We start from the raw sequence: 18,238 nt of genomic DNA, 5'->3' as shown, positions 1-18,238 counted from the left end.
ACATGTGCAATATCTTTGAAGTGATGTGTAGTGGAGAGGGCATACATCAGGCAGCAGTATGCAGACTTTTTATAACCCTACCGTCCCTGTAAGTAAAAATCACTGTCAGAAATTCATGCTTTTTAACCTCAAAAGTGCCTTTTGTAAATAAACAGTTTAGGCAAAATAACTTACAGTGCCCTTGGTCTCCTACTGTGAAAAGCCGTCTGTATTCTTCACAAACACCAGCTATGTAAATGAACAATTCTCCACCTGAAGATGATGGTGTGAACTATCGAAACGCATAGTGGCAACAGGTGACTGACACACAAACTGTTTTATTTGTAACTAGCTGTGTACTTAAAAAAGGGAAAACAGGGAGCCTCTCACTTTATAAGCGCCTTGGCTCAATGAGAGGAAATTACAAATAATGCTATATTATTAAAGTAGAAAAATATTCTCTGCAAATATTACACTGTAGACTAGTGGAACATTAGCTCTAGTATGATGCACAGCAAATGCATTTTAGTTAATCATACATTTAAAATAAAAAAAGTGGATAAAATTATACATTGTAATTTGTGTTTTGATACGGTTTTGCGACGTGAAATTTAACGAATAGCTAGAACACAGACGAAGTAAAAAAACTGCATTCGACTGAAAACGGTTTCTTTAAGGTGATAATAGGAGTGGAGCCACTGATAAGAACAACAAAACACCGTACAGAGACGAAAAGGGAAACTTGTCAGTAAACGTGGGAAAATACGTTTATCAAACAAAGTGTAGCCAAAGAGCATACCAAAAATATGCGCTCGGTGTGTGGAATTAAAATGCGTCTTCGACATACAAGACTTCGATCTGTTATACTGTCAGAAACGTGTCTTTGGTGAGAGGACGGAAAGCAAGATCCGCACATTTATGTGAGGGCAGTTGACGAGCCACCTGAGGAAGAATCGGATTCTCAGATTTCGAAAGCCGATTGACACTGTCGACTTTATGGTAGAAAATGCATCAGCGCTCTGCTGTCAGACCGTGATTCTTCATGGACTGTGTGTTCAAGATTTTTAGTTTGTGAAAGGGAATGAAGTCAGGGCACACGCAAAGAACAGTTTACAAATATACAGTAGTAAATAGCACTGTCTGTTTTTAAGGGTGTTCATGGTGGTATTAGCAATGTACACTGAAAGCCAGTTGTAAGCGAACAGCTATTACACACAACCAAGAGAGCAGAGTTTTCTTCGTTTAATGGTGTTTTACACTTTTCGTCAGTTATCAACCGCAATTTCTTGTTCACGAATAGTTCGGCATCAGAACTTATTCTAAGGTGTTCAGTACGTATTACACAACTAATCTGATTATCATGACCTTTTCTGTGTTACAGTTATTGTGCCTCCACGTACCGTAGCAGATACTAACGGAGGACGTTCTTTTTCTACTATAGTCCCATATTAATCGTATTATTGTCTTAATCAAGATACTTAGCATAATGATGCCAGTAGGATGCATGCAGCCTCCCAGAACTCAAAGCCAAAAGCTATACATTTTACATCAGAATAGATTCTGGAAATATTTCTTGCCTCTAACATAGGTCTTTTGCAACATTATTCCCCAGTTTCGCTACTTGCCCATACGTACTAGAGCTGATTGAAGGAAGACATCGAAGCAATTCAGAGGAGGGATGCTAGATTTGTTAGCGGTAGGTACGAACAACACGTACGTGTTACGGGGATGCTTCGGGAACTCAAATGGGAATCCCTGGAGGGAAGGCGACGTACTTTTCGAAAAACACTATCGAGAAAATTTAGAGAACCGGCATTTGATGCTGACTGCCGAACGATTCTACTGCCGCCAACATACATTGCGCGTAAGGACCACGAAGATAAGATACGAGAAATCAGGACTCAAACGGAGGCAAATAGATGGTCGTTCTTCCCTCGCTCTATTTGCGAATGGAACAGGAAAGGAAATGACAAGTAGTGATACAGGGTCCCGTGCGCCATGCACCGTACAGTGGCTCCCGGAGTATTTATTTATGTAGATGTAGATGTACGTGAGTAAGAGGACGAAGTACAGAAATTAATTCAGTTTCACTTTGTTGCAGGTCGCCACGTGGAAGGCATCTGGCATTCAGGGGTCGTTACGTACGGCCGCGAATACTTCTTTGGATCAAACGGTGTACAGAGCTGCAACCCGGTCAGTGTACATTGCAAGTTCCTTAAGCGATTACACAAAAAGTTCACGAACACAATGACCATTATTTACACAGTTCACGTAAATGTAGTATATCATAAAGTAGCAAATAAGCTAAACGAATTTATTTTATTGAGATAAGACTAAAAGCTTCCCCCTCCATTCGCCCCCCCTTCCTTCCCCCCTTCGCCCCCTCCCATGAATCGCGGAACTTGCCGCGCTGAGATGCCGTTTGTGGCTCAACGATACAATTAGCGGATAATTGACTGATCTGGCCTTGCAACATCCGCCAATATGGTCTTGCGATGTTGATACTGCGAAAAGGCTGAAAGCTGTAATATTTAAAAAACAGTTCAAATGGTTCTGAGCACTATGGGACTTAACATCTGAGGTCATCAGTCCCCTAGAACTTAGAACTACTTAAACCTAACTAAGCTAAGGACATCACACACATCCATGCCCGAGGCAGGACTCGAACCTGCGACCGTAGCGCTCGCGTGGTTCCAGACTGAAGCGGCTAGAACCACTCGGCCACAGCGGGCGGCCTCTAATATTTCCCAAGGACATATATCTCTGCTACATCTTTTAATGATGAAGACATCATCTTGGCTAAGATATTCCGGAAGTAAAATAGTCCCCCATTCTACCATTCGAATCTCCGGGCGTGGACTGTTCAGGTGGATGTTGTCATCGGAAGATAAGGAACTCTGAAAAATGGAAGTGCAAATTGGCAAGGCAGGAATAGCTAGAAGACAAGGCAAAGCTTAACAGGTAATTCCATAATTAGACGTGCTGATATATGTAGCTTCAACAGAGTTTGCCGTAAGGAAATTTGACAGCTTAGGGTTGCATATGTCAAAAGGTAACACTTCCTGTGGAATAAATGTGTGAGGTAACTTCTCATTAGTTGTCTAAAAAATAGGATTGACGAAAAGTGCAAAATGGCTGAGCGGGTTTGGCTAGAGGAAGGCTGTGGAAGCGTGCATGAGTATAGGGAAAAAAGACATCTGTTATAAAAAAAGTCAAGAAACGATTGGAGAAAAGCGAAGCAGTTGTATGTATACTAAGAGCTCAATGTTAGGTGGAAAGCCAGTATTAAGCAGAGAAGGGAAGACTAGAAGATGGAAAGAGTGTATGAATCATTACACAAAGGAAACAAAGTTGAAGCCAAAATCATGGAAAGTGAAGAGGAAGTTGATGAAGACGAGATGGGAGATATATTTACGACAAGAATTTGACAGAGAGCTGAAAGACCCAAGTCCAAATACGGCACCTGAAATACATGTCAGTCGCTCAGAATTACTGATGTCCGTGGGACAACATACGGTGACGAAAATATTCCACCTGGTGCGCAAGTTATTGTGGACAAACGAAACTCCCTCAGAATTAAGGAATCTTGCCATCGTATCGTAGCTGAAGGTCAGAGCACATTACGGTCCAACGTCTTATATACTGCTTCAAAACAGAAATGTTAATATTGCCTGCATTTCCCATCAATGTATAGAAAAAGCCAACGACAGGTATTTTTTTCCGACAAGGCGTTGTTTATTTTTAATTATTTAACAGGCAGGCGGAAAGTGCAGAGGTCACAATTTGTAACTACAGAGAGCGGTGGCAGAAGGCCAGGTAGACGGTGACTGCGTGGCAACGAATGCACGCAGGTGTTTGAGATTCAGTAGGTCAGGTATAAATACACGCCGCACTTCGCGTTTCTAGACCTTCGTCTTTCGTGTGGCCCCAATGTACGGCCTACTCCCAAATTGTGGGTCCTTGCAAAGCGGTTTAGAGTTCGTTAGTGCAGGCAGCCATCACCGGCTGGCTCCCGTTGCACCCGGAACTTTCAGAAACACTGACCGCTGAACTTAGAGCGGTTTTTTCTTAATACATCGTCATATGATCCCTGAGAACCAGGTTTCTAATGCCTCAAATTCTCCTTGTACAGAAAGAAACATATCAGCCGGACGTATACACTACACTGCAAAGAAAACACCAATTAAGTAATTTCAGATGGCTCTGGCTCTGAGCACTATGGGACTCAACATCTTAGGTCATAAGTCCCCTAAAACTTAGAACTACGTAAACCTAACTAACCTAAGGACATCACACATACCCATGCCCGAGGCAGGATTCGAACCTGCGTCCGTAGCAGTCCCGCGGTTCCGGACTGCAGCGCCAGAACCGCTACACCACCGCGGCCGGCTAATTTCAGATCACAAAGTGAAGTATAATTTGGAGCTTCACCGACCTGTAAATATTTACAACAAATCTAATGTAGTTTCTCAAAGTTAGTGAAATGTGAAGAGCCGTATACATAGAAACATACTAGAGACATCTTTCGCACTGCATGGTGTACGACGCTATTGTAGGGAATGCCGTAGCACAATATATCACGTGATTTTTACATCATAAGGCTTGATACTGACTTTGTACTTACATCCGCGTAAAAGATGTACACAATACGTTGGGACCAGATCGTAATGCCCAGACGCTCTCGCACTGATTTTCTAAAGTTGAACTAGACTTGTTGTTGTTGTGGTCTTCAGTCCTGAGACTGGTTTGATGCAGCTCTCCATGCTACTCTATCCTGTGCAAGCTTCATCATCTCCCAGTACTTACTGCAACCTACATCCTTCTCAATCTGCTTAGTGTATACATCTCTTGGTCTCCCTCTACGATTTTTACCCTCCACACTGCCCTCCAATGCTAAATTTGTGATCCCCTGATGCCTCAGAACATGACCTACCAACCGATCCCTTCTTCTTGTCAAGTTGTGCCACAAACTCCTCTTCTCCCCAATTCTATTCAATAACTCCTCATTAGTTATGTGATCTACCCATCTAATCTTCAGCATTCTTCTGTAGCACCACATTTCAAAAGCTTCTATTCTGTTCTTGTCTAAACTATTTCTCGTCCATGTTTCACTTCCATACATGGCTACACTCCATACAAATACTTTCAGAAACGACTTCCTGACATTTAAATCTATACTCGATGTTAACAAATTTCTCTTCTTCAGAAACGCTTTCCTTGCCATTGCCAGTCTACATTTTATATCCCCTCTACTTCGACCATCATCAGTTATTTTGCTCCCCAAATAGCAAAACTCCTTTACTACTTTAAGCGTCTCATTTCCTAATCTAATTCCCTCAGCAGCACCCGACTTAATTCGACTACATTCCATTATCCTAGTTTTGCTTTTGTTGATGTTCATCTTATACCCTCCTTTCAAGACACTGTCCATTCCATTCAACTGCTCTTCCAAGTCCTTTGCTGTCTCTGACAGAATTACAATGTCATCGGCGAACCTCAAAGTTTTTATTTCTTCCCCATGGAATTTAATGCCTACTCCGAACTTTTCTTTTGTTTCCTTTACTGCTTGCTCAATATACAGATTGAATAACATCGAGGCAGATTGAATAACATCGAGGAGAGACTACAACCCTGTCTTACTCCCTTCCCAACCACTGCTTCCCTTTCATACCCCTCGACGCTGATAACTGCCATCTGGTTTCTGTACAAATTGTAAATAGCCAATCGCTCCCTGTATTTTACCCCTGCCACCTTTAGAATTTAAAAGAGAGTATTCCAGTCAACATTGTCAAAAGCTTTCTCTAAGTCTACAAATGCTAGAAACGTAGGTTTGCCTTTCCTTAATCTTTCTTCTAAGATAAGTCGTAAGGTCAGTGTTGCCTCACGTGTTCCAACATTTCTACGGAATCCAAACTGATCTTCCCCGAGGTCCGCTTCTACCAGTTTTTCGATTCGTCTGTAAAGAATTCGCGTTAGTATTTTGCAGCTATGGCTTATTAAACTGATAGTTCGGTAATTTTCGCATCTGTCAACACCTGCTTTCTTTGGGATTGGAATTATTATATTCTTCTTGAAGTCTGAGGGTATTTCGCCTGTCTCATACATCTTGCTCACCAGATGGTAGAGTTTTGTCAGGACTGGCTCTCCCAAGGCCGTCAGTAGTTGTAATGGTATGTTGTCTACTCCCGGGGCCTTGTTTCGACTTAGGTCTTTCAGTGCTCTGTCAAACTCTTCACGCAGTATCGTATCTCCCATTTCATCTTCATCTACATCCTCTTCCATTTCTATAATATTGTCCTCAAGTACATCGCCCTTGTATAGACCCTCTATATACTCCTTCCACCTTCCACCTTTCTGCTTTCCCTTCTTTGCTTAAAACTGGGTTTCCATTTGAGCTCTTGATATTCATACAAGTGGCTCTCTTTTTCTCCAAAGGTCTCTTTAATTTTCCTGTAGGCAGTATCTATCTTGCCCCTAGCGAGGTAAGCCTCTAGATCCTTACATTTGTCCTCTAGCCATCCCTGCTTAGCCATTCTGCATTTCCTGTCGATCTCATTTTTGAGACGTTTGTATTCCTTTTTGCCAGTTTCATTTCCTGAGTTTTTATATTTTCTCCTTTCATCAATTAAATTCAATATTTCTTCTGTTACCCAAGGATTTCTAATAGCCCTCGTCGTTTTACCTACTTGATCCTCTGCTGCCTTCTCTACTTCATCCCTCAGAGCTACCCATTCTTCTGCTGTATTTCTTTCCCCCATTCCTGTCAATTGTTTCCTTATGCTCTCCCTGAAACACTGTACAACCTCTGGTTTAGTCAGTTTATCCAGGTCCCATCTCCTTAAATTCCCACCTTTTTGCAGTTTCTTCAGTTTTAATCTACAGTTCATAACCAATAGATTGTGGTCAGAGTCCACATCTGCGCCTGGAAATGTCTTACAATTTAAAACCTGGTTCCTAAATCTCTCTCTTACCATTATATAATCTATCTGATGCCTACAAGTATCTCCAGGATTCTTCCATGTATACAACCTTCTTTATGATTAAGTTATGCTCTGTGCAAAATTCTACCAGACAGCTTCCTCTTTCATTTCTTAACCCCAATCCATATTCACCTACTATGTTTCTTTCTCTCCCTTTTCTTACTCTCCAGTTCCAGTCAACCATGACTATTAAATTTTCGTCTCCCTTCACTACCTGAATAATTTCTTTTATCTCATCATACATTTCATCAATTTCTTCATCCTCTGCAGAGCTAGTTGGCATATAAACTTGTACTACTGTAGTAGGCATGGGCTTCATGTCTATCTTAGCCACAATAATGCGTTCACTATGCTGTTTGTAGTAGCTTACCCGCACTCCTATTTTTTTATTCATTATTAAACCTACTCCTGCATTACCCCTATTTGATTTCGTATTTATAACCCTGTAATCACCTGACCAAAAGTCTTGTTCCTCCTGCCACCGAACTTCACTAATTCCCACTATATCTAACTTTAACCTATCCATTTCCCTTTTTAAATTTTCTAACCTACCTGCCCGATTAAGGGATCTGACATTCCACGCTCCGATCCGTAGAATGCCAGTTTTCTTTCTCCTGATAACGAACGTCCTCTTGAGGAGATCCGAATGGGGGACTATTTTACCTCTGGAATATTTTACCCAAGAGGACGCCATCATCATTTAACCATACAGTAAAGCTGCATGCCCTCGGGAAAAATTACGGCTGTAGTTTCCCCTTGTTTTCAACCGTTCGCAGTACCAAAACAGCAAGGCCGTTTTGGTTAGTGTTACAGGGCCAGATCATTCAATCATCCAGACTGTTGCCCCTGCAACTACTGAAAAGGCTGCTGCCCCTCTTCAGGAACCACAGGTTTGTCTGGCCTCTCAACAGATACCCCCCCGTTGTGGTTGCACCTACGGTATGGCTATCTGTATTGCTGAGGCACGCAAGCCTCCGCACCAACGGCAAGGTCCATGGTTCATATGGGGGGGGGGGGGGGGTGAACTAGATTAGGATTGAATATTTGGCCGGCCGTAGTGGTCGTTCGGTTCTAGGCGCTGCAGTCTGGAACCGAGCGACCGCTACGGTCGCAGGTTCGAATCCTGCCTCGGCCATGGATGTGTGTGGTGTCCTTTAGTTAGTTAGGTTTAAGTAGTTCTAAGTTCTAGAGGACTGATGACCTCAGATGTTAAGTCCCATAGTGCTCAGAACCATTTAAAACTAAAACCACTAGAGTCAGAAGTTGTTGTCACGTATGGATGACAGGAGTCACCGTAGTTAGGATTGTAACAAAGTGATAGATAGCCACCATTATAACAGATCATGGGTCGTCTCAACGTTGAAGATGCACAGCAAGCGAGCAACCGCTACCTCTCGGAATTGACATCCTGTCTCGCTGCTATGGGTTGCGGATGCCAGCATCGCATAAGAGGTTACCGTACGTTTATACTCCACAAGCCAGATGATTGTGGGCAGAATGCTGACCTGTATCACCCTTATGTTTCGCACCGTCCCGTCGCTTTCTTTGTCCCTTTCGCGAATCAAATGCTACATAAGAAGGTGAAAGGACGATTGTCACTTGGGTCTGTATAGGGTCGATTTCCTCTGTTGTTACCAACATGGCTACTTCGTGAATTAATTGTGCAGGAAAGTATTATGGTGAATCAATCTTCTCGGATCGTACTTTTTCAGAATTTTAACAGTAAGGATATGTGTTATGCACAACTTTTCTCCATGTTTGTCAGTTTTTTTAAGCATCTCCTTGACTCTCTCGCAAAATTGTGACTACAAACGAGGTTTTCCTCTTCTGCTAATCGTAACTGGTGAAGTTTTCAAATTGATGAATACTCCTCAAAAATCGGTTAAACGAGGGTTTTGTAAACTACTTGGGTGACATAGCATTACCCCATTGAATCCCAGTTTACATCTGCCTTTCTCACAAGTAGTTTTAAGCGCCTGTTTTATCTTAAATCGCTCTGAACGCAGATTCCTTGATATTTTAAGACACTGAATGTTTACAGTCATTGAGCTTAATCGTGTTACGAACAGCAAGGTGTCTTTCTGCCTGTTTACGCAAGGTTTTTACGTCTGCTGAGTATCAGATGCTAGTCCCTACACCAAGTGTTATTCAAATCAATTTAGCTACAGTTTTCTGTCGTTACGACTTCCCTATGTATAATAACATTGAGCACTGGTTGCATCATAGAACTTCCGTTTGTAATCTGTTACGTAATTTGTGTACTTCGTGAACAGTAATCGTCCTGTACCACTCCCTGACGCACACTCGACAGCAGTTAAGCCCATTAAAAACGACGTGGTGATAATTGATAGGAAGTGTGTAATTAACTCACACAGTTGGCCAGATGTTACGTAACCTCACATCAAGTTAGCTAGGTGGGAATGCGTAACCATATGGAATCGTTTCCGAAAGTCAAGGAACACCGCCTTATTCTGGGTACCGCTACCTGCTTGCTTTCTGCCCCATGCTAATTGTACATCACAAGCCCAGAAATTGCCAAGGCCGCGAACCAGTGGACTCTCAAGTGTGGAGAAATGTACACGCAGGGTGTAGTATTGTCAGGTCGTCTATCCGATCACTTTAAGATTAAAAATCCTTTTTTTGGGGAACGAACGTCTGTTCTCTACTCACTGAGGCAGATGGTGTAGTCTCTTGAGTAACCTCAAACCCAACGTATATGGTGGTTGGCAGCGGAAGATCCCACGACTAGTGTGAGTGGGTTGGACCGACGCGACTGGGGCAGGGTAGGTGCCAAAGCGTTCTGCGACACGGGCGGCCCTCCAGCGCGTGACGTGCGACTGCTGGCAGGGCACACGTGCCCGCTGCGCACCTCACCATTTCGTACATTTCCGCAGTACCTGCTGCCCTCTGGTCGTAAGTCGTCGCCGCCCACTGCTTGCTACAGCGTGCTTCACACGTTACGTGTATATCTACATGTACATCCCGCAGTCTACTGTACAGAGCTTTGCCCCCCCCCCCCCCCCTTCTAACAGCCGTGTACCGCAAGTCTCTAGAGGAACGGAAGGTTCCAAATGATTGGAAAAGAGCACAGGTAGTTCCAGTTGTCAAGAAGGGTCGTCTGGCAGATGCGCAAAACTATAGGCCTACATCTCTGACATCGATCTGTTGTAGAATTTAGGAACATGTTTTTTGCTCGCACATCATGTCATTTCTGGAAACCCAGAATCTACTCTGTAGGAATCAACATGGATTCCGGAAACAGCGATCGTGTGAGACCCAACTCGCTTTATTTGTTCATGAGACACAGAAAATATTAGATACAGGTTCCCAGGTAGATGCCATTTTCCTTGACTTCCGGAAGGCGTTCGATACAGTTCCGCAGTGTCGCCTGATAAAGTAAGAGCCTGCGGAATATCAGACCAACTGCGTGGCTGGATTGAAGAGATTTTAGCAAACAGAACACAGCATGTTGTTCTCAATGGAGAGACGTCTACAGACGTTAAAGTAACCTCTGGCGTGCCACAGGGGAGTGTTATGGGACCATTGATTTTCACAATATATATAAATGACCTAGTAGATAGTGTCGGAACTTCCATGCGGCTTTTCGCGGATGATGCTGTAGTATACAGAGAAGTTGCAGCATAAGAAAATTGTAGCGAAATACAGGAAGATCTGCAGCGGATAGGCACTTGGTGCAGGGAATGGCGACTGACCCTTAACATAGACAAATGTAATGTACTCGTATTGCGAATACATAGAAAGAAGGATCCTTTATTGTATGATTATATGATAGCGGAACAAACACTGGTATCAGTTACTTCTGTAAAATATCTGGGAGTATGTGTACGGAATGATTTAAAGTGGAATGATCATATAAAATTAATTGTTGGTAAGGCGGGTACCAGGTTGAGATTCATTGGAAGAGTCCTTAGAAAATGTAGTCCATCAACAAAGGAGGTGGCTTACAAAACACTCGTTCGACCTATACTTGAGTATTGCTCATCAGTGTGGGATCCGAACCAGGTCTGGTTGACAGAGTAGATAGAGAAGATCCAAAGAAGAGCGGCGCGTTTCGTCACAGGGTTATTTGGTAACCGTGATGGCGTTACGGAGATGTTTAGCAAACTCAAGTGGCAGACTCTGCAAGAGAGGCGCTCTGAATCGCGGTGTAGCATGCTGTCCAGGTTTCGAGAGGGTGCGTTTGTGGATGAGGTATCGGATATATTGCTTCCCCCTACTTATACCTCCCGAGGAGATCACTAATGTAAAATTAGAGAGATTCGAGTGCCCACGGAGGCTTTCCGGCAGTCGCTCTTCCCGCGAACTATACGCAACTGGAACAGGAAAGGGAGGTAATGACAGTGGCACGTAAAGTGCCCTCCGCCACACACCGTTGGGTGGCTTGCGGAGTATAAATGTAGATGTAGATGCGGAGGTTACGTCTATCAATGTTACCGATTTACTTTCCTGTTCCATTTGCGTATTGAGCGAAGGAAAAATGAATGTTTGCTTTTGTGGCGTTCCGTCATCTTCCTTATCTCATTCTCATGGTCCCTACACTAGATACACACTCGTCGTCGTCGTCATTATTTCCCCTTATTCCAACATCAGACTGGGTTGGGACATTTATAGTACTTCTTCATTTACTCCCGTTTTTCCACCATTCTTTTTCGAGAACTGTTTTGTTCCAATCCAGATCCCTTCTCCTTAAACTGGTCTTGATCGAGACAGTCCACCTCGTTCTAGCCCTCAAACTTGGCCTCCATCATTCGTTTTGGTATTTTTCCATATTCCATTCACTTTACATGGCAAAACCATTTTTACTTACTCCTGTCAATTCTGTCATTCAGCTTTTCCACTCCAGTTTCCGTCCTAACATCTTCGTTGCCCACTATGTGGCTCCTCGTTTTCCCTATCATACTTATTTCACTGTCTCGGATTCTACCCTCCTTTTTTCATTTCACTGTACAGGTCTCCGATGCATGTGTCGACACCGATGTAAAGCACGTCTTGTACAGCACTTCATTGGTATCTCCCTTCCGCAGACTATCTGGTCAAAGGTATCAGGACACCCCACAGTGAATGTGAACTTACTACTAGATGCCACGACAAGCAGACCCGCCAGTATAAAAAAGAGGCAAGGATGTCAGGACAGACGTTGAACGTGAACTAGTCATTGGAAGTCACTTGATAATAAATGCGTCAGTGATATTTCAACCCTTCAAAAGCTGCCTAAGTCCGCTGTTGGTGGTATGATCGTGACGTGGAAACGCGAAGGAGCAACCACAGGTAAACCAAGACCAGGGAGATCTGATGTACTGAAAGGGCAGGAACCGTCGTGTATTCTGGAGGCTGGCTGCAGAAAATCGCATGAAATCAGAGGAAGGAATCACTTGTGAGTTCCCAAAGTGCTACCAGCAGTAGCAGTCCAGCTAGCAAAATGACTGCTTAGGGAGTAAAAAAAAGGGAGGGAGAGAGTACAACAGTCGAGAAGCTCCTGATAAACTACACTTTAACGGCGCTTGAGGTGGTGCAAAGAGCGACACCATTACACAGTGAATGGCTGGAAACGAGTTGTTTGGAGTGATGAATGGCAATGCGAAAGGTTTACCGTCACTTAACACTTCCGGGCAGAGATGCCGTGGTCCATATGTAGAACTCTCCCCTGACGTTTCGACTGCGGAAGGCATTCTCAGACGACAATCGGCGAACTGCAACGAGAGCGCGATTGAGCGCCGTATATATGAGCCATCCAGAGGGCGCCGCTGTCAATTACGTGACGTCGACTGCGCTTACTCCGCGGCGTGTTCAGTATAAAATCTATTCCGTCATGGTCTAGTGCTTTGTTCACTTTAATTAGTCCGTATTGTTTTTTAATACCAGCAACATAACAGGCCGAAACCTACCAGAGATAGTCGCATATAATATTACGAAAGGTGATCAGTGGGATTTTATATCACTTTTTGAGTGTTTCTGCAAGTGTATTACGGGGCCCATAGTCATTCTTTCAATAGAGACCTCAATTACTCGGTAATACTACGAGGGGCGATTAATAAGTAATGCAACACATTTTTTTCGGCCTGTTTCGTTTGAAAAAATGCGGAATTTATTGTGGAACATCGTGGAATATTCCCGCTTCAGTCCCTATAGCTTCGTGAAATCCGATAGGGGCGATCCTAATATAGCCTGCAGAACGGTGACTGCAGCAGTTCCAAGCAGAGCGCTATGATTGAGTTTCTTTTGGCGGAAAACCAGAACATCGCAGGTATTCCTAGGCTAAAAATTTGGAAATTTATTGGTAAGGTATTACGGGACCAAACTGCTGAGGCCAACGGTCCCTAAGCTTGCGCACTACTTAATCTAACTTAAACTGATTTACGCTAAGGACACCACACACACACACACACACACACACACACACACACACACACACACACACACATATGCCCGAGGGAGGGCTCGAACCTCCGACGGGGGAAGCCGCGCGGACCGTGACAAGACACCACTGACCGCGCGGCTATTCGTAGGCATTTGCGGAATGTATGCAGAAAGCTGACGGTAAACAAAAGCACGGTGAGTCGTCAGTCATCAGACCTGTCCGATCTCCCGCGTGCCGGCCGGCCAGACACAACTGTGACGCCTGCTAGGACCGCGCGGACACTCTCATTCTAGGTGATCCACAGATCACAATTAAACACTTCGCTGATCAGCTGGATGTCTCTGTTGGTAGTGCTGACACACTCTTCCTCGCTACCTAACAGAAGACCGTAAAGGGCAACGAAGGACTATATGTGCGGAACTGCTTGCGCGTTACAAAGTTGATCGTGACCATTTTTTGTCGAACATCGTCACAGGCTGTGAAACATGGGTTCGCCACTTGGAACCCAAACAAAACGGCAATCCACGGAGTGGTGCCACATCACCTCCTCTTCGAAGAAAAAGCTCAAAGCCGCACCCTCAGACTCTAAATTCACAGCGACGGTCTTCTGGGTTTCTGAAGGCGTTACTCTGTTTGATGTCATCCCTCATGGTGCAACGATCAACCCTGAAGTGTATTGTGTTACTCTCAGGAAACGACTTCAGTGCATTCGTCCCCACAAAAATGCAAACAGTCTTCTCCTTCACCATGAGAACGTAAAGCCTCAAACAAATCTGCGCACTAGCGAGGAGCTCACAAAACTTCATGGGACTGTTCTTCCTCACCCACTCTATAGCCTGGACCTCGCATCTTCCGACTTCCATGTATCTGTCCCAGCGAAGGATGGACAGATGAGAGGGGAGGAGATTAGATCGTTCATCCAACTGCAATAGACACGTAGCAGTTGCGAAGCATTGGCGGGTTTTTTAGCACGTTATGTGGACAAGGTCCGGAAACGCTCTATTTCCATTCAGCACATTAATCATATACTTTGAAATGAATGCTCATCTGTGAACAGCACATTCACACTAACGTGGTTCGATTTTTTTTTTTTTTTTTAACCATGAGTTGGAGCCCCTCCACGCCTACAGCAGCATGATGGCAAACTCAAAAGGTCTACTGCAATCTCTGCATAAGGGTTGTTGTTGTTGTTGTTGTCTTCAGTCCTGAGACTGGTTTGATGCAGCTCTCCATGCTACTCTATCCTGTGCAAGCTTCTTCATCTCCCAGTACCTACTGCAACCTACATCCTTCTGAATCTGCTTAGTGTATTGATCTCTTGGTCTCCCTCTACGATTTTTACCCTCCACGCTGCCCTCCAATGCTAAATTTGTGATCCCTTGATGCCTCAAAACATGTCCTACCAACCGATCCCTTCTTCTAGTCAAGTTGTGCCACAAACTTCTCTTCTCCCCAATCCTATTCAATACCTCCTCATTAGTTACGTGATCTACCCACCTTATCTTCAGCATTCTTCTGTAGCACCACATTTCGAAAGCTTCTATTCTCTTCTTGTCCAAACTGGTTATCGTCCATGATTCACTTTCATACATGGCTACCCTCCATACAACTACTTTCAGAAACGACTTCCTGACACTTAAATCTATACTCGATGTTAACAAATTTCTCTTCTTCAGAAACGATTTCCTTGCCATTGCCAGTCTACATTTTATATCCTCTCTATTTCGACCATCATCAGTTATTTTACTCCCTAAATAGCAAAACTCCTTTACTACTTTAAGTGTCTCATTTCCTACTCTAATCCCCTCAGCATCACCCGATTTAATTTGACTACATTCCATTATCCTCGTTTTGCTTTTGTTGATGTTCATCTTATATCCTCCTTTCAAGACACTGTCCATTCCGTTCAACTGCTCTTCCAAGTCCTTTGCTGTCTCTGACAGAATTACAATGTCTCGGCGAACCTCAAAGTTTTTACTTCTTCTCCATGAATTTTAATACCTACTCCGAATTTTTCTTTTGTTTCCTTTACTGCTTGATCAATATACAGATTGAATAACATCGGGGAGAGGCTACAACCCTGTCTCACTCCTTTCCCAACCACTGCTTCCCTTTCATGCCCCTCGACTCTTATAACTGCCATCTGGTTTCTGTACAAATTGTAAATATCTTTAGCTCCCTGTATTTTACCCCTGCCACCTTCAGAATTTGAAAGAGAGTATTCCAGTTAACGTTGTCAAAAGCTTTCTCTAAGTCTACAAATGCTAGAAACGTAGGTTTGCCTTTTCTTAATCTTTCTTCTAAGATAAGTCGTAAGGTTAGTATTGCCTCACGTGTTCCAACATTTCTACGGAATCCAAACTGATCTTCCCCGAGGTCCGCTTCTACCAGTTTTTCGATTCGTCTGTAAAGAATTCGCGTTAGTATTTTGCAGCTGTGACTTATTAAACTGATACTTCGGTAATTCTCACATCTGTCAACACCTGCTTTCTTTGGGATTGGAATTATTATATTCTTCTTGAAGTCTGTGGGTATTTCGCCTGTCTCATACATCTTGCTCACCAGATGGTAGAGTTTTGTCATGACTGGCTCTCCCAAGGCCATCAGTAATTCTAATGGAATGTTGTCTCCTCCCGGGGCCTTGTTTCGACTCAGGTCTTTCAGTGCTCTGTCAAACTCTTCACGCAGTATCTTATCTCCCATTTGATCTTCATCTACATCCTCTTCCATTTCCATAATATTGTCCTCAAGTACATCGCCCTTGTATAAACCCTCTATGTACTCCTTCCACCTTTCTGCCTTCCCTTCTTTGCTTAGAACTGGGTTGCCATCTGAGCTCTTGATAATCATACAAGTGGTTTTCTTCTCTCCAAAGGTCTCTTTAATTTTCCTGTAGGCAGTATCTATATTACCCCTAGTGAGACAAGCCTCTACATTCTTACATTTGTCCTCTAGCCATCTCTGCTTAGCCATTTTGCACTTTCTGTCGATCTCATTTTTGAGACGTTTGTAATCCCTTTTGCCTGCTTCATTTACTGCATTTTTATATTTTCTCCTTTCATCAATTAAATTCAATATTTCTTCTGTTACCCAAGGATTTCTATTAGCCCTCGTCTTTTTACCTACTTGATCCTCTGCTGCCTTCACTACTTCATCCCTCAGAGCTACCCATTCTTCTTCTACCTTATTTCTTTCCCCCATTCCTGTCAATTGTTCCCTTATGCTCTCCCTGAAACTCTCTACAACCTCTGGTTCTTTCAGTTTATCCAGGTCCCATCTCCTTAAATTCCCACCTTTTTGCAGTTTCTTCAGTTTCAATCTGCAGTTGTGGTCAGAATCCACATCTGCGCCTGGAAATGTCTTACAATTTAAAACCTGGTTCCTAAATCTCTGTCTTACCATTATATAATCTATCTGATACCTATTAGTATCTCCAGGATTCTTCCAGGTATACAACCTTCTTTTATGATTCTTGAACCAAGTGTTAGCTATGATTAAGTTATGCTCTGTGCAAAATTCTACAAGGCGGCTTCCTCTTTCATTTCTTCCCCCCAATCCATATTCACCTACTATGTTTCCTTCTCTCCCTTTTCCTACTGACGAATTCCAGTCACCCATGACTATTAAATTTTCGTCTCCCTTCACTACCTGAATAATTTCTTTTATCTCGTCATACATTTCATCAATTTCTTCATCCTCTGCAGAGCTAGTTGGCATATAAACTTGTACTACTGTAGTAGGCATGGGCTTTGTGTCTATCTTGGCCACAATAATGCGTTCACTATGCTGTTTGTAGTAGCTAACCCGCACTCCTATTTTTTTATTCATTATTAAACCTACTCCTGCATTACCCCTATTTGATTTTGTATTTATAACCCTGTAATCACCTGACCAAAAGTCTTGTTCCTCCTGCCACCGAACTTCACTAATTCCCACTATATCTAACTTTAACCTATCCATTTCCTTTTTAAATTTTCTAACCTACCTGCCCGATTAAGGGATCTGACATTCCACGCTCCGATCCGTAGAATGCCAGTTTTCTTTCTCCTGATAACGACGTCCTCTTGAGTAGTCCCCGGCCGGAGATCCGAATGGGGGACTATTTTACCTCCGGAATATTTTACCCAAGAGGACGCCATCATCATTTAATCATACAGTAAAGCTGCATGTCCTCGGGAAAAATTACGGCTGTAGTTTCCCCTTGCTTTCAGCCGTTCGCAGTACCAGCACAGCAAGGCCGTTTTGGTTAGTGTTACAAGGCCAGATCAGTCAACCATCCAGACTGTGGCCCCTGCAACTACTGAAAAGGCTGCTGCCCCTCTTCAGGAACCACATGTTTGTCTGGCCTCTCAACAGATACCCCTCCGTTGTGGTTGCACCTACGGTACGGCCATCTGTATCGCTGAGGCACGCAAGCCTCCCCACCAACGGCAAGGTCCATGGTTCATGGGGGAAGGCATAAGAGTTAGCTTTCACGAAAGTGAGGTGTCGCAGGATCTTGGTACTGCGATGTTTGCGTACGTCTGGTTAAGGTTAACCATTAATACGCGCTCATCTGGAGATATATTGGGTCGAAGTCGAACGAAGGGTAGCGGTTTGAAGGGCAGAGGAAAAAAGTGCCAAGGCAAGAGCCAAGGGGGAAAAAAAACCTCTGCGATAGTTAGGTCGGGTGGTAAGAGCAGTAGCGGATGTCTTGCTGCCTGCGACAGGTCATGCAAGGGTAGGCTTTGTTAGCAGTGGGTATCATGCATGCCGAACCTTTGGCGTTGTGCGGTGCTGTTACTCGGCGGCTGCCGCTGGGTGCCGGTGTTGATCTCTCGGTCAGCGTCAGCAAACCTGCAACAGTTAGGTTCATCATCGTTTTGTGTCCGATAGGTCATATATCAGATGCACTGTGCAG

The 18,238-nt window shown here is 43.7% G+C and overlaps 1 protein-coding gene across 4 annotated transcripts in view; it reads left to right on the top strand.

The window, feature by feature from the left end:
* LOC126235755 (uncharacterized) overlaps positions 1-18,238 on the top strand; it is a 304,031-nt gene that overhangs the window by 197,884 nt on the left and 87,909 nt on the right. For all 4 annotated transcript variants that reach the window (XM_049944553.1, XM_049944551.1, XM_049944552.1 and 1 more), the window contains exon 3: positions 2,081-2,172. In XM_049944553.1, the coding sequence (XP_049800510.1) occupies positions 2,081-2,172 (92 nt within the window). The remainder of the gene's footprint in view (positions 1-2,080; positions 2,173-18,238) is intronic.

Source organism: Schistocerca nitens, chromosome 2 (genome assembly GCF_023898315.1).
Source record: "Schistocerca nitens isolate TAMUIC-IGC-003100 chromosome 2, iqSchNite1.1, whole genome shotgun sequence".
Classification (NCBI taxonomy): domain Eukaryota; kingdom Metazoa; phylum Arthropoda; class Insecta; order Orthoptera; family Acrididae; genus Schistocerca; species Schistocerca nitens.
Note: the sequence above shows the minus strand (reverse complement) of the source record. Positions and strands in the feature narration are given on the sequence as shown.